The sequence below is a fragment of the Ailuropoda melanoleuca genome, chromosome 3 (assembly GCF_002007445.2).
Source record: "Ailuropoda melanoleuca isolate Jingjing chromosome 3, ASM200744v2, whole genome shotgun sequence".
Lineage (NCBI taxonomy): Eukaryota > Metazoa > Chordata > Mammalia > Carnivora > Ursidae > Ailuropoda > Ailuropoda melanoleuca.
The window spans coordinates 87,032,935-87,047,851 of NC_048220.1; the positions used below are offsets into that span (position 1 = coordinate 87,032,935).

Consider the following 14,917-nt stretch of genomic DNA (forward strand, 5'->3'; position numbering starts at 1 on the left):
CTGTCTGTCTCTGTCAAATAAATAAATAAAATCTTAAAAAAACAAAACAAAACCAGAGAGAGCAAGAGAGAGCGCTAGAGAGAGCACCAAGCGGGGCGGGGGGGGGCGGGGGGAGGAGCAGAGGGAGAAGCAGACTCCCTGCTGAGCAGGGAGCCCTATGTGGGGCTCAGTCCCAGGACCCTGAAATCAAAACCCAAGCAGAAGGCAGATGCTTAACTAACTGAGCCACCCAGGCGTCCCATAAATAAATAAAATCTTTCAAATATATATATATATATATATATATATTTTTTTTTTTTAACATATAATTTGAATTATGTTTGTAGAACTCTGAAGCAGCAGGTATTTTGTTCCTTTGAGTTCTTTGGAACCAGTTTTTAAAATTAGGTGACTAGATCCTAGGAAAAATCTTTAGCACATAATTTCAATCAGTTTTTCTCTGCTGTCAGCATAGGAATACTGTTGCAGGCATTGTATTAGATATTTGAAGTTTCAAACAATTACTGAAAAAATAGTACTATATTAATTAAGAAGCTTACACAAGTAAAATGCTACCCAAATTAATTTTAATGCTAAGAAAACTTGAAAAGCAAACAAAAGAAAGGTAAAACATTAAAAATAGTGAAGGTAGGGGTGCCTGGCGGGCTAAGTCAGTAGAACATGTGACACTTGATCTTGGGGTCATGAGTTCGAGCCCCATGTTGGGCATAGAGCTTACTTAAAAAATAGTGAAAGGAATCAATAAAGTGGTGACTGTTGTGGCTGTATCACTAATTGTAATCTGGTATAGATCTGGAGGTTTGTTTACTCCCTGTATTTGATTTGTCTTCGCCAGGAAAGAAAAGGGTAGGGACAAGCCCTCAGGTGGTCTTTCTGTTCCGGAGCAACTTCTGGCTTCATAATGCACTCTGTAAGTGAATTTGTTTCATTATTTAAGATGTGAACTTTACCTCTCACCCCCTTTGAAGCTGGAAATGCAACTTGGCACTGTTAGCCTACTCTTCCCCTACCTCTGACACAGCTTCACTTTTTTCCTTTCTCTCTTGGGCATGAAATATTTCAACTCTTTGCCTACAGTTAGGGTACGCTTGTGTTATGTTTAAACTTTGGAAGGTCAGACAGGAAGTGCTTAACGGAAGAGGGGTTGACAAATGAGATCTTGCGTTTGAAAGATTTGACTGTGGATTATGAAGGAAGAACCAGAATTAGATGAGATGCTAGTAGGTGAGGTCTGGTGTCTGTCATATTTGTAGTCTGACTTTTCTGGACTAGATTGAGATGAAACATAAAAGGAATGTTAATGGAAGATCTTTGCATCTAGTGAGCAGAGCTTGGCTTCTTTCCTTTTCATGGCCTTTGACCTATTTACTTGGAATGTAAATATTTGCTCTGACGTGCTTTTTTAATTATAGTTCTTAAAAATACTGTGGCCCCTCCCCCTGTTTTTTAAAAATTGCTTTTAGAAATATTTATTTACTTATTTCCTGTCTTACCTCACAACATTGTGAGCTCTGTGAAGTCAGGGCCCTTGTCTGATTTCTTCCTTATTGTATCCTTAGAATCTAGTATAATTCATGATGTGTATTCATTAAATAGTTCCTGATTGAATAAATAAGTGAAATAATGAATAGATAGTTGTGACTGTTTTATCACTTGGAGAATGAAAAGTTTACCACTTGGCTTTAATTATTTAATTTGATTTTTGGATGAAATTATTTTATTAGTTCCTTAGTTATACTAAAGCCCATTATGTCTAGGAATTCCTCATGATAATTAACTCTGGGACAGATTCTTATTTGCCCATTTGATGAAAGGAGGCAGTTATCTAATTCGCTTTTTAAGGTCTCCCTGCTTATTTTGTGTTTGTGTGTTATTTTCTTCTGTCATCCTTAGTAAACCTAGTCATAATTTGAATTGTTTTGCATATGAAAAGAGTTAGTTATATATATTGTCCACCCGGCTGAGTAGAACTGTTGGAGTAGAATTGTTCCGTTGCCCTTGAGCTGAATCTGTGCTTACATTGAATGCAGCAGAAATCCAGTTTTCACATACAGCCTATAAAGTATTATATTAACAGGGAGTAATGAAGGCACCCTTTCTGAATTCTCTGAATTTAGGGGGTTTTGTTTGTTTATTTTGTGGGGTTTTTTTCAGCAGACTTTTTGGGGTATGTTGGAGGAGGGCAAAATCTAGGGACAAGCTGTAGGATGAAACTGATCTTTGAAGTATTTTACTAAAGACTAAGTGCACTTTGGGGGTCTAAACTACACTTCTCCATATAAAAAGTATAAGGAGCTTGTGTTTGGGGGGAAATTCATTTAATTGTGCAAGTACAATGTTATAACGTGTAACTTTGTAACGCATGCCTTCTGTTACATTTAGTAATGCAAATAGATTTCACACTTTCATCCTATTTTTACTTATTAAAATCTCCCTTCCTGGCTATGTTATTTGCACAACAAACACATTGAGTATACCTGTGTGACATGCTTAAACTTGTACGTAATATCTCAACAGGGCCTAGTAAGTGGCTTGTAAGTAACAGATACACAAGAAATACTTGTTGAATGAGAGCTTGAAGTCACTAAAGTAATGGCTTTTCAGTTGTTTAAGGTTCACAGATACAATTAATAAGTATGAGAAGAGCCATGATTGTAATACATAATCTTTGTCTTTGTTGTAATTTTTTATTTAAAAAAAATCTTCACATATCCTTGATTCTTACAAAGATGCTTTGACTTTAAGGAAAGATGAAGTTAATACCGCTGTTTCACAAGGGAGGAACCTCAGTCACAGAGAAGTTTTGATCTGAATAAGGATTAAAAAGAGTATCCCAAACTGTAAGCTCCGTCTTCTGTTTTCTAATTCAATATTCTCTCCACAGGTGATGAGGGGTTTGGGCTGACTTTTCTTTCCTTGCAGCAGAAGTGTGTGTTTCCTTTGTGGCAATAAACATAGTTGAGTTGAAGTTAATGGAATGTGTTTCTTAAGGACTCTTATGTTCACTCTTGTGTCCAGAATGGAGATAGCAGCAGTAAAAAAATGAGGCGGGTAATTGTGTTTGATCTTAGTCAATAAATTATATTGCTTTTCACGAGATAGAAATTCTGAATTAAGATCTTAATTATCTAAAATGGGATTAAATGGAAAAAAGTGTTAATCTCGTTCATCTTTCGTGTCCCTTTACTTGGTTATCTTTTTCACTTTTACCTCTACCTCCTAATCCAGACTGAATGTTTTCAGCCTGAAACTCAGTTTATTCAAACTTGACTTGAATTTAGCAGTTGAACTGTGTGGGGAAACAAGTTTCCTTAAGGTCCTTGAAGTACAAGAAAAGAAGGATTTGTCTAAAATGAACAAAGCTTAATAAAGCTTTTCTAGACCTGTGCTCTGATATCACCCTTAGTATAGAGTATTAGAAAATCTATCTGTCTCAGATCACAAAGTGGTGATCGCCCCAACGGCTGAGTTGAAGGAGATTACATGAAAGTTCTTTCTGATTGTTATATCCAGCACTTAAAGGATGGGGATTGGAACCCAGAAGTGAATGAATGAGTATTTGTACTTAAAATGTCAGCATATGAACACTTGGAACCACCTTCTGGTTTTATAGTTGATAAAAGGAACAGAGACCACCTATCTCATGCACGTGTCTTGCTCAGAAGGGGAAGGGGAAACCTATGGTCGTCCCCTAATATAGTTTCATTATGGTAGCTTATGCTTTTTCTGGCAGTCACCAGTATATTTCTGCCTTGAACTTTAGTTACCCCGGAAATAATAATTTTAATTTGATGATTAAAAAGCTTTTGGGCCTTTAATCATTGTTGTATTGCCAAAAATTAGCACATAGGGCCTCTTGAACACACCTGTGAATTTGGATTTTGCTGCTCTGGGTTTGTGATGCTTGCATCATGTGTGGATACCTGTCTTTTACTAAATGACTCAATTAGTTTATATATCCTTTAAAGTCGCATCATTTTGATGTGAAAAATTGAGATGTGTGCCACCACATACAAGTAGGATATAATGAAAAGAAACTTGAGAAACAATAAAATGATACCCAGTACTTCTGGAATGAACATTGAATAAGATACTTCAGCTGTAACAAGAGCTCTGAGAATGGGAAGAATTGCTTATCTGTTATTGAAGCAAGCTACCCTTGGAAGCAAGAAGGAGACTGTCTTTTTGTATTGGATTTGTCATGGAGTAGAAAATAGGTTCTTGTGTTGTATTTTTGTTTTCTGTATACCAATACTGAATATACTGAGTAGAAATTACAACGTAACTGCATAGGGCAAAGAAATGACTGAAAAACATTTAACTTTTTTTCTGTAATGATTGATCCTTAAGCGTTTTAAGACGGGAATAATAAACAGGGACAGAACTACATTTCGATGGTAAAGGTAGGTTTTCCAGTTTGGAATAAGGATGAATACCAAAAGCCTAAGTAATAAAAGTGTGAGAAGTTCTACCATTTATTAAAGAGGAAAAAGAAGTTTTCCGATGAAACATTGAGGGAGATTAAAGAAAATAAAGATGTAGAATAAAATTCAGTTTCCATTGAGAAATAGTTCTGCTTTAATAATAGGTGGTATAAAATACATTGGCAAGTTATTTTTGTACTGAACTCTTGGGGGGAAATGCTATACAATTTTAATGAATAAAAAGGTATTGACTAATGATGTCTTTGCATTTATTCCTGATACAGTCTAAAAGCTACTTATAACATTGCTAAACTAAATCACCCTGGTCAGAAGTTCAGACTGGGGGATGCCTGGGTGGCACAGTGGTTAAGCGTCTGCCTTCGGCTCAGGGCATGATCCTGCCGTTCTGGGATCGAGCCCCACATCAGGCTCCTCCGCTATGAGCCTGCTTCTTCCTCTCCCACTCCCCCTGCTTGTGTTCCCTCTCTCGCTGGCTCTCTCTCTCTCTGACAAATAAATAAATAAAGTCTTAAAAAAAAAAAGTTCAGACTGGTACATTTGTAAGATTATTTTGCTTTCTAGGTAAGAAAGAAGAGGAATTGAAGCTTTTGATTCCTGTGTGTGTGTGAACGCACACATGTTCATTATATAGTATATATAAAAATATATACATATACAAAATATATATTATGTATGTATATATTTTTTTGTATATTCATTCTTATATACAGTCTCTTATGTGAGAACTTAGGACTAATCTTTTCTTACTGTATATATTTATGGTCATTTAAAGATTTTATTCAGTCATTTGACAGAGATAGCGAGAGAGAGCAGAAGCAGGGGGAGCAGCAGGCAGAGGGAGAGGGAGAAGCGGGCTTCCTGCCAAGCAAGGAGCCTGATGCGAGGCCTGATCCCAGAACCCTGGGATCATGACCCAAGCTGAAGGCAGACGCCCAACCAACTGAGCCACCCAGGCGCCCTGTAAAAAAAATTTAAAAGACAGAAAGCATATTTAAGAAAAAGTAAATTGTGTTTATCCTACCACCTAACATAAACATTTTGTTGTACATTCTTTCATACTCAGGTTGTATACTGCATGTATAAAAGAACAAAAATCATACATTCAGAGAAAGGTGAATGTATGTAGGTACACTTCTAGAGCAGTTATGGCTTCTAGAGTCTGGCTTTACTGATGTTCTGGGATATAATGGAAATGTCATTGTTAACTTTTCTTTTTGGGAGGGATTATCAGTATTTTTTCTAACACTTACCTGGCTGTCTGTTTTGAAAGTTAGGAATTAGTAGAGTAACCACAATGATGGGAGAGATGCACTTCCCAGGACTTTATCTGAGGAAATGCAATGTAAACTAGAGCAAAGGAAATACCCTGCTATAATTGAGCAAGTTTCCCAAGGCATTTATGTGGGCAGTTTGTGAGAATATGTATTCCTTATGACATTACTTCCTTTGGAACAATGCAGTTAAATAAGCTAAGAGTAAAGCTTATATTTTTATAATGGTAATAGCCATAGATACAATTTAAAGTGACATTCAAGATCTGTCTCTTGGGGCACCTGGGTGGCACAGCGGTTAAGCGTCTGCCTTCGGCTCAGGGCGTGATCCCAGAGTTGTGGGATCGAGCCCCACATCAGGCTCCTCTGCTATGAGCCTGCTTCTTTCTCTCCCACTCCCCCTGCTTGTGTTCCTTCTCTCACTGGCTGTCTCTATCTCTGTCAAATAAATAAATAAAATCTTTAAAAAAAAAAAAAAAAAAAAGATCTCTTTCCCCATGAATCTAACCCCAAGGCAGTACAGTTTCTAGTTGTTTTTCTGTTGATTGTTTGCATCAAATATCACTTTCTTATAACTTGGTGGAGAAAGAGGATTTGATGATTGAGTCCTAGTTCTGCTTTACAGATTTCGTGGCAAAATCTTGGACAAGCCAAAATACCATTATGTTCTATGGGTCTATTGAACATACTCTTTGATTCTGACCTGTTGTTAAAAGAGGGCTTTGACTGCCCTTAGAAACCCATTAAAAGAAAAGGACTTGGCAAATGAGTGTAATTCAAGTAATGTGCATTTACTCACATTTTGGCCAATTTCTCAAGCAAAGGAAATTTTTCAGATTGAAAATGGAGACCCCCTTGAATGAAGAGTCTTGTGGATCCACTGGTGGCTTAGGAAACACTTTTTAGTTTTCTTGGCAGTGGCTTGGGACAGGCACCAACATGCTTTTGGTAACTGGCTTATGCTGTCTGGGAAATAGTGTGTTGTTTGGGCACTTAAGATCCATGCCAACTTGCTGTGCTATCCTAAGCACTGGTTCACACCTTTAACCTCATAAATCGCTGTGACCCGACAGATGGATTGATTATCATGTAGGCTCACTTTGGAAGGATAGGTGAAAGTTGAACATTTAATCCAGTAACTCTTAAAGCCATGAGGCAAAAAAGGCCTTGTGGCTAGGAATATGACCTTTGGAGTCAGTCAATCTGGGTTTGATCCCAGCTGTATCAGTTAGCTTTATGATCTTTAGGGGATTTTTTATTTTTATTAATTTAACAGACATTTAGGTATTGTTTTTATATATGCTAGGCAATGTTCTAATTGTGTGTGTGAGAAATATTGCCTCATTAAATCTTTGTAACAATCCAATTAAGCTTATTTCATTATTGTCATCTTCGTTACCCTCCTCCCCACCTAGGTATTTTGCCTTTAAAGTTTGCTTCCTCATTTTAAGATGGAGATTATACTGGAGTTGAGAGCATTCAGTAGGACAGTATATAGATAGCACTCTTCAGAGTGGCTGGGCCATAGTCTCATTTTCTGTTGACTTACTCTTCAGAGTGGCTGGGCCATAGTCTCATTTTCTGTTGACTTACTATTTCTTTTTTTTTTTTTTTAAAGATTTTATTTATTTATTTGACAGAGATAGAGACAGCCAGTGAGAGAGGGAACAAGCAGGGGGAGTGGGAGAGGAAGAAGCAGGCTCATAGCGGAAGAGCCTGATGTGGGGCTCTATCCCGTAACAACGGGACCACGCCCTGAGCCGAAGGCAGACGCTTAACCGCTGTGCCACCCAGGCGCCCCTGACTTACTATTTCTGAGAAAAGCAACATTTTGTGGCAAGCTGCTGCCTTCTATACCTGTGATGTTACAATCAGAGTGATAGGGGTCATTTCCGGCAGGGTCTTCTAAATGCTTACAGGAATATTCCTGCAAATTCCTGAAGAATTTTGAGTTGGTCAAGGAAAGTCTCAAAAAATCTAATTCCGTCCAGACACAGTCTGCACCTTTATAGTGCCCTGGGTCTTTGGGGCCTAGTGAGATCTATGTTAATACCATGGTTGCTCTCCCAGATCCAAATCTATATCCAAGGGATTATCAAAGGGTCACAAATCTTTTTTGTTTGTTTTACTTTATTTTAAAATGTCAGATTTAAAGTTGCAAAAATGGTAGGAAGAAGTTCTATATACCCTTCATTCAGATTTCCCCAAATGTTATATTTTATCACATCTGCTTCATAATCTTTCTTTATATATATGTACATATGTATACATACATATATTTTCCTGAACCATCTGATAAGTTGCAGACAGCCAGGAAAACTTTTTACCCCAAAATACTTTAGTGTGTATTTCCTAAGAGCAAGGACATTCTCTTATATAACCACAATACAGTTGTCAGAATCAGGACATTAATATTGGTATAATGCGGGGCGCCTGGGTGGCACAGCGGTTAAGCGTCTGCCTTCAGCTCAGGGCGTGATCCCGGCGTTATGGGATCGAGCCCCACATCAGGCTCCTCCACTATGAGCCTGCTTCTTCCTCTCCCACTCCCCCTTGCTTGTGTTCCCTCTCTCGCTGGCTGTCTCTATCTCTGTTGAATAAATAAAATCTTTAAAAAAAAAATATTGGTATAATGCTAATATTTGCTCTGTGGACGTTATGTAATTTCATCATTATCTTCACTGATATTCAAAGAAAATCTCCCAGGATCATGCATTCTGTTTAGTTGTGTATCTCTTTAGTCTATTTTAATCTGGAGCAGTTCTGGAGACTTTTTAATCTTTCATAGCTTTGTTATTTTGAAATGTACAAGCCCTTTTTGCAGAGTGTTCATTATTTGAATTTGTCTGATGTTTCATCATGCTTGGCTTCCTCATGATTATGTAGTCGGGGCAAGAATACCACAGAGATTGTGTCCTTCCCAGTGCATGATGTCAGGAGTCACGTAATGTCTGTTTTTCCATTCTTGGTGATGTTAATTTTGATCACTTATGGTGCCAGACAAGTTTTTTAACTGTAAAGTTAACATTTTCCCTTTGCAAATAATAAGTATCTAGTAGGAAGATTGAGTTTATGTAAATATTTTGTTTCTTATCCAACAGGTACTAGTTTTATCCATTGATAATTCTTGCCTCAAATGATTATGGTGATTGTCAAATGGTGATTTTTTTAAAAAATTTCATCACTTTTATAATTATTAATAATTTTATATATATTTTAAAAGATTTTATTTGAGAGAGAGGGTGAATGAGAGAGAGTGCACGAGCAGGGGCAGAGGGAGAAGCAGACTCCCCTGCTGAGCTGGGAGCCTGACAGAGGCTCCATCCCAGAACCCTGGGATCATGACCTGAGCTGAAGGCAAAGGCTTAACTGACTGAGCCACCCAGGCACCCCTATAATTTTATAATTATTAAATTTAGTGTAAGAAAGAACCCTCTTATCTCCCCCATTCATTTACTTATTGTATTAGTATGGGCTTTCTTAAGTCCATAAAGTAAACTATTTTTCTGTTTTATTCTGTGAGGTGTAATCTGTTACTATTGTTATTTATTTTGATGCTTAAATTGTACCATATTGGCCAGTGGGAGCTTCTCCAAGCTGGCCTCTGTGTTATTTTGACATGCCTTCATTATTTGTTGAGCACTTCTTTGTTTTTTGGCATAACAAGATGTTTCAGGCTCATTTTATATTTTTACTTGTCAGAGTCCTGAAATCAGCCAGGGATCCCTTGTTCCTTTTAGTGGAGAATGATATTTGGAAGCCAGGATCTAGACTCCAGGTGTATTTGGTGCTATTGGAGTGTTACTGCCTCTAGATTCTCTCAGTGAAAAGAGCTAGGATAGATATAGATATGTGTGTGTGTATATATATATATATATATATATATATATATATGATATAGACATGTGTATAACACACATCTCTATCTTATGTATTTAAAACAGTGAGTTCACACTGATATCTAGCATTCCCCTGCCTGTATTTGTAATTTTCTCTCTTAACAGTGAAAAAATTTGGCTCTCAGTTTCCACAGTATATTTAGTTATTTACTCAATCCGAGAATACACATGATGTAGTTCTGGAATTGCTAATTCATTTTATTTTGAAAAGCAAAACTACCAACTGCAGTTGTTTGTAGTTCTTTATGTCTTTAGCTTCAGGGTAAAATTACTGACAAAATTACTATCCTCTGAAATTTAGGTTAGGTACCATCCTTCTAATATAGTTATATTAATTATTTGAAATACAGTTAGAGTCATTTGTTTCTATTTGTGTTCCATTTTTAGTTTTCCCCTTCCATGTTGATTTTATTTATTTATTTATTTATTTGAATATGTGTAATATTAACATAGTTTTGAAGGTTAGATTAGGCAAAAAGATAAACTTAGAAAAGTGTTACTTTATCTATTTCTACCTCTTACCCATCCTCCCATTATTTCTTTTCTTTTTTCTACCCACCCTCTGTAAGTAACCAGTATCATTGGTTTCTGATTTATCCTTCTGTTTCTTTTTGTATACATGAATATCTGTCTGCTTTTTCTTTCTTCCTTTTCTTCTTTCTTCCCTTTCCTTTTTCTTTTTCTTTCTCATTTTCCCTTTCTTTTTCTTTTTTCATTACAGGAGTTCTTTTGAATAGTAAAAATTCGGTTCTCTCACAGGAGTATTATATCCTTCAGTGCATTTCTTGGCCTATGATGCCTCCTCATCAACTTGTACCTACTCGGGATACATCTGTATAAATACATAGTGATTAAATGTAACTAGTTTTACGTTTGACATTGTGTATACAGTCTCATTGTTATAAGTCATATCATCGTGCATAGTGGTATATGTGCTCTAGGATTTCAAATGTCTCATATAACTCCTTGTTTGAAGTGAGGTTAGTTTCTTTCCATTGTATGTAGTGCCTTTTTACATTAATGCTGATATTTAGGTGATGTTTTTATATATTTTATGTAGTTCAAACATGTCTGAATGAAAAAGTTTTGAGTTCCCAATGAATAGTGATTTTTTTGTGTGTAATTGTACATTGCAGCACACACGTACTAGAATGTATATTTTAGTTACTGAATGTTACTGCTATAGGATCTCCCTCCCTGCTCTGTTTAAGCAACAATAAGAGTCTCTTAGCTCTTACCTTCTCATCTTCTTGGTCTTAGAGGAAAAGCTTTCAGTGTTTGTTTATTGAGTTTGATGTTAGCTGTGGGGTTTTTTTTATGAAGACCCTTTACCATTTTGTGGAAGTGTCCTTCTGTTCCTAGCTTTATGGTTGTTTTTATCGTGAAAGAATATTGGGTTTTATGAGGTGCATTTTTTTTTTGCATTCATAGAGACGTTTGCATGATTTTTTCTTCATTCTATTAATGTGGCATATTACTTTGATTTTTATGTTGAACCAGTCACATTACTGGAACAAGTTCTACTTGGTCATAGTATTATAATCTTTTTAATATGCTGTTGGATTCGATTTGTTAGTATGTTGAGAATTTTTGCATTTATCTTCTTAAGGGATATTTGGTCTTTTGTTTGGGGGAGTTGTTTTTTGTTTTGTTTTTTCTTTAGGGATTTTTTGTTTGTTTTTTTGTTTGTTTGTTTTGCAGTTATCTTTGGCTTTGGTTAGGGTAATGCTGGCCTCATAGAATGAGTTAGGAAGTGTTCTCTATTCTTTTTTTGGAAGCATTTGAAAAGGATTGGTGTTAGTTCTTTAAATGTTTGGTACAATTCGCCAGGTTAGTGATCTGGTCTTGGGCTTTTCTTTGTTGGGAGGTTTTTGATTATTGATTCAATCTCTTGTTATAGGTCTCTTGTTGTTGTTGTTGTTCTTCTTCTTCTTCTTCTTCTTCTTCCTCCTCCTCCTCCCCCTTCTCCTCTTCCACCTCCTTTCTCCACCTCCTCCTTTTCTTTTTCTTCTTCTTCGATTTTTTTCCTTTTCAGTAATTTCTGCATCCAGTGTGGAGCTCAGACTCACAACCCCGAGATCAACAGTTGTATGCTCCACTGACTGAGTCAGCCAGCCACCCCTCTTTCTCCTTAAGTCAATTTTGATAATTTGTTTCTGGGAACTTGTCCGTTTCACCTAGGTTATTTAATTTGTTGATGTACAACTAATTGTTCATAGTATTCTAGTATAATACTCCTTTTTTATTTCTGTAAGGTCAGTAATAATATCTGGACTTCTGTTTCTGATTTTAGTTATTTGTGTCTTCTCGCTTATTCTTAGTTGAGCTAAAAGTTTTGACAGTTTTGTTGATCTTCTAACTTTTGGCTTTATTGAACCTCTGTTGTTTTTCTGTTCTCTATTTTATCTCTGCTTTATCTTTATTATTACCTACCTTCTGTTAGCTTTGGGTTTACTCTGCTCTTCTTTTTTTAGTTCCTTAAGATGTATAGTTAGATTATTGGTTGAGATCTTCTCTCTGAGCAGTGCTTTTTTGTATCCCATGAGTTTTTATATTTTGTGTTTTTGTTTTCATTTGTCTTTTCTCATTTCGTTGTGATTTTTTAAATTTGATTCATTGGGTATGAGTGTGTTAATTTCCATATATTTATGACTTTTCCAGTTTTCCTTCCTATTGGTTTCTACCTTCATTCCATTATGGTCAGAGAATATACGTTGTATAATTTCAGTCTTAAGTTTTTTGAGACTTGTTTTGTGGCCTAACTTTTTAGTCTATCCTGGCAAATATCCATGTGCACTTAAGAAGACTATATTTTACTATTGTTGGGTAGAATGTTCTATATATCTGTCTGTAGAATTTAGTTGGTTTATAGTATTGTTCAGGTCTTTGTTTCTTTATTGATAGTCTGTCTAGATATTCTGTTATTGAAAATGGAGTATTCTGATTTCTAACTATTATTGTAGAACTTTATCCTTCAGTTCTGTCAGTATTTCCTTCATATGTTCTGGGACTCTGTTGTTAAGTGCATATATGTTTATAATTGCTATATCTTCCTGATGAATTGACTTATTTATTATAAAACGTCCTTGTCTCTAGTAAGAATGTTTGTGTTAAAGTCTATTTTGTCTGATATAAATCTAGCCACTCCAGCTGTCTTTTGGTAACTGCTTGCATGATATATCTTTTTCAATTTTTTGCTTTCAAATTAAATGTGTTTTTCAATCTTAAGTGTCTGTTATGGACAGCCTATAGTTGGATGATGGTTTTTTTGTTCATTCTGTAATTTTCAACATCTTTTTTTAAGATAAAAAAAATTTTTTTTTAAGTAATCTGTGTACCCATTGTGGGGCGAACCTACAACCCCAAGATCAAGAGTCACATCCTCTACTGACTGAACCAGCCAGGCACCCCTGTAAATTTTAACATTTGATTAGAAGGTCTAATAGTTATATTTAATGTGATTACTAGTAAGATAGAATTTATATCAGCCATTTGGCTATTTATTTGCTATATGTCTTACTCCTTTTTTCTGCTATCCCTCTATTAATGCTTTATTGTGTGTTAAATAGATATTTTCTAATGTATCATTTTAATTCCCTTTTTATTTCTTTCACTGTGTATTTTTGAATCATTTTCCTAGTGGTTGCTCTGGAGATTATAATTAACATCTTAATTTTTAACAATCTAGTTCTAGTTGAAACCAACCTAATTTCAGTAGCATATAAAAACTTTTGTATAGCCCCTTCCCCTCCCTCTTTGTGTTGTTATTGACGTATAAATTACATCTTTATACATTATATGTTCATCAACACAGATTTAAAATTATTGCTTTATACAGTTGTCTATTGAATCAAATAGGAGGGGCACCTGGGTGACTCAGTTGGTTAAGCGACCAACTGTTGACCTTAGCTGAGGTCTTGATCTCAGGCTTGTGAGTTCAAGTCCCACGTTGGGATCCATGCTGGCTGTGGGGCCTACTTAAAAGAAAAAAAAATCAAATAGGAGGAAACAGTTTCAAGTCAAAAATATATATTTGCTGGGGCGCCTAGGTGGCGCAGTTGTTAAGCGTCTGCCTTCGGTTCAGGGTGTGACCCTGGCGTTCCAGGATCTGAGCCCCACATCAGGCTTCTCCGCTAGGAGCCTGCTTCTTCCTCTCCCAATCCCCCTGCTTGTGTTCCCTCTCTCGCTGGCTGTCTCTCTCTGTCAAATAAAGAAATAAATAAATCTTAAAAAAATATATATGTATATATATTTGCTGGCTTTTATATTGACTGTGTATATTTGCATATGTGAATTTGCCTTTGCTGATATTTTTTATTTCTTCGTGTATTTTCAAGTTACTGTCACGTATCCCTTTATTTCAGCCTGGAGGACTTCCTATAGTATTTTTTGCAGAGCTAGTCTGCTAGTGACAAATCCTCTCGGTTTTTGTTTCTCTGGGAATGTTTTACTTTCTCCCTAATTTTCAAAATATACTTTTTAATGGGTATAGAACTCTTAGTTGACACACACTTCATTATTTTGAATTTGCCATCTCACTGCCTTCTGTCCTCCATGGCTGCTAATGAGAAATCAGCTGTTCAACTTTTTTGAGAATGTCTTGTATGTGATGAGTTCCTTCTTGTTCTTTCAAGATCTCTTTATATTTTGCTTTTGCCAGTTTAATTATGATATGTCTAGGTAGGGATTTCTGAGTTTGTTCTACTTGCTGTGTAGATCGATGTTTTTCATCAGATATAAGAAGTTTTTTGCCACTATTTTTCCAATACTCTTTCTACCTTTTTTTCTCCCTTCTGGGACTCACATTATATATATGTCTATTGGTAATCTTAATTGGTTACACACTGTCAAAGTCTCTTGAGGCTTTGTTCATTTTCCTTTTTTTTTTTTTTAATGTTCCTCAGACTAGATCCTCTCAATGGACCTATCTTCATGTTAACTCATTCTTTCTTCTGCCTGCTCAGATCTGCTATTGAGTCTCTCTAGTGAGTTTTTCATTTGTTATTGCACTTTTCTACTCCATGATTTTAAAAATAATTTCTATCTCTTGGGGGGTGGAGGAAGCAAAATGGGCAAAGGGAAATGGGAGATACAGGCTTCTGTTTATAGAATGAGTAAGTCACAAGAATAAAAAGCACAGCATAGGGAATATAGTCAATGATATTGTGGAATATAGTCAATGATGTTGTAATAGCTTTGTGTGATGAAGGATGGTAGCTACACTTGTGGTGAGCATAGCATAACAAATAGAGATGTTGAATCACTATTGTGTACCTCAAACTAATATAAAATTGTGTGTCAA

General features: G+C 36.0%; 1 protein-coding gene across 2 annotated transcripts in view; it reads left to right on the top strand.

Annotated features, from left to right (window-relative positions):
• UBTD2 (ubiquitin domain containing 2) overlaps window positions 1-14,917 on the top strand; it is a 60,997-nt gene that overhangs the window by 14,295 nt on the left and 31,785 nt on the right. The window contains exon 2 of one of the 2 annotated variants that reach the window (XM_034656734.1): window positions 836-910. The exons of the other annotated variant lie outside the window; for it this stretch is intronic. Within the exon in view, the coding sequence (XP_034512625.1) occupies window positions 836-910 (75 nt within the window). The remainder of the gene's footprint in view (window positions 1-835; window positions 911-14,917) is intronic. 2 annotated transcript variants of the gene reach the window in all.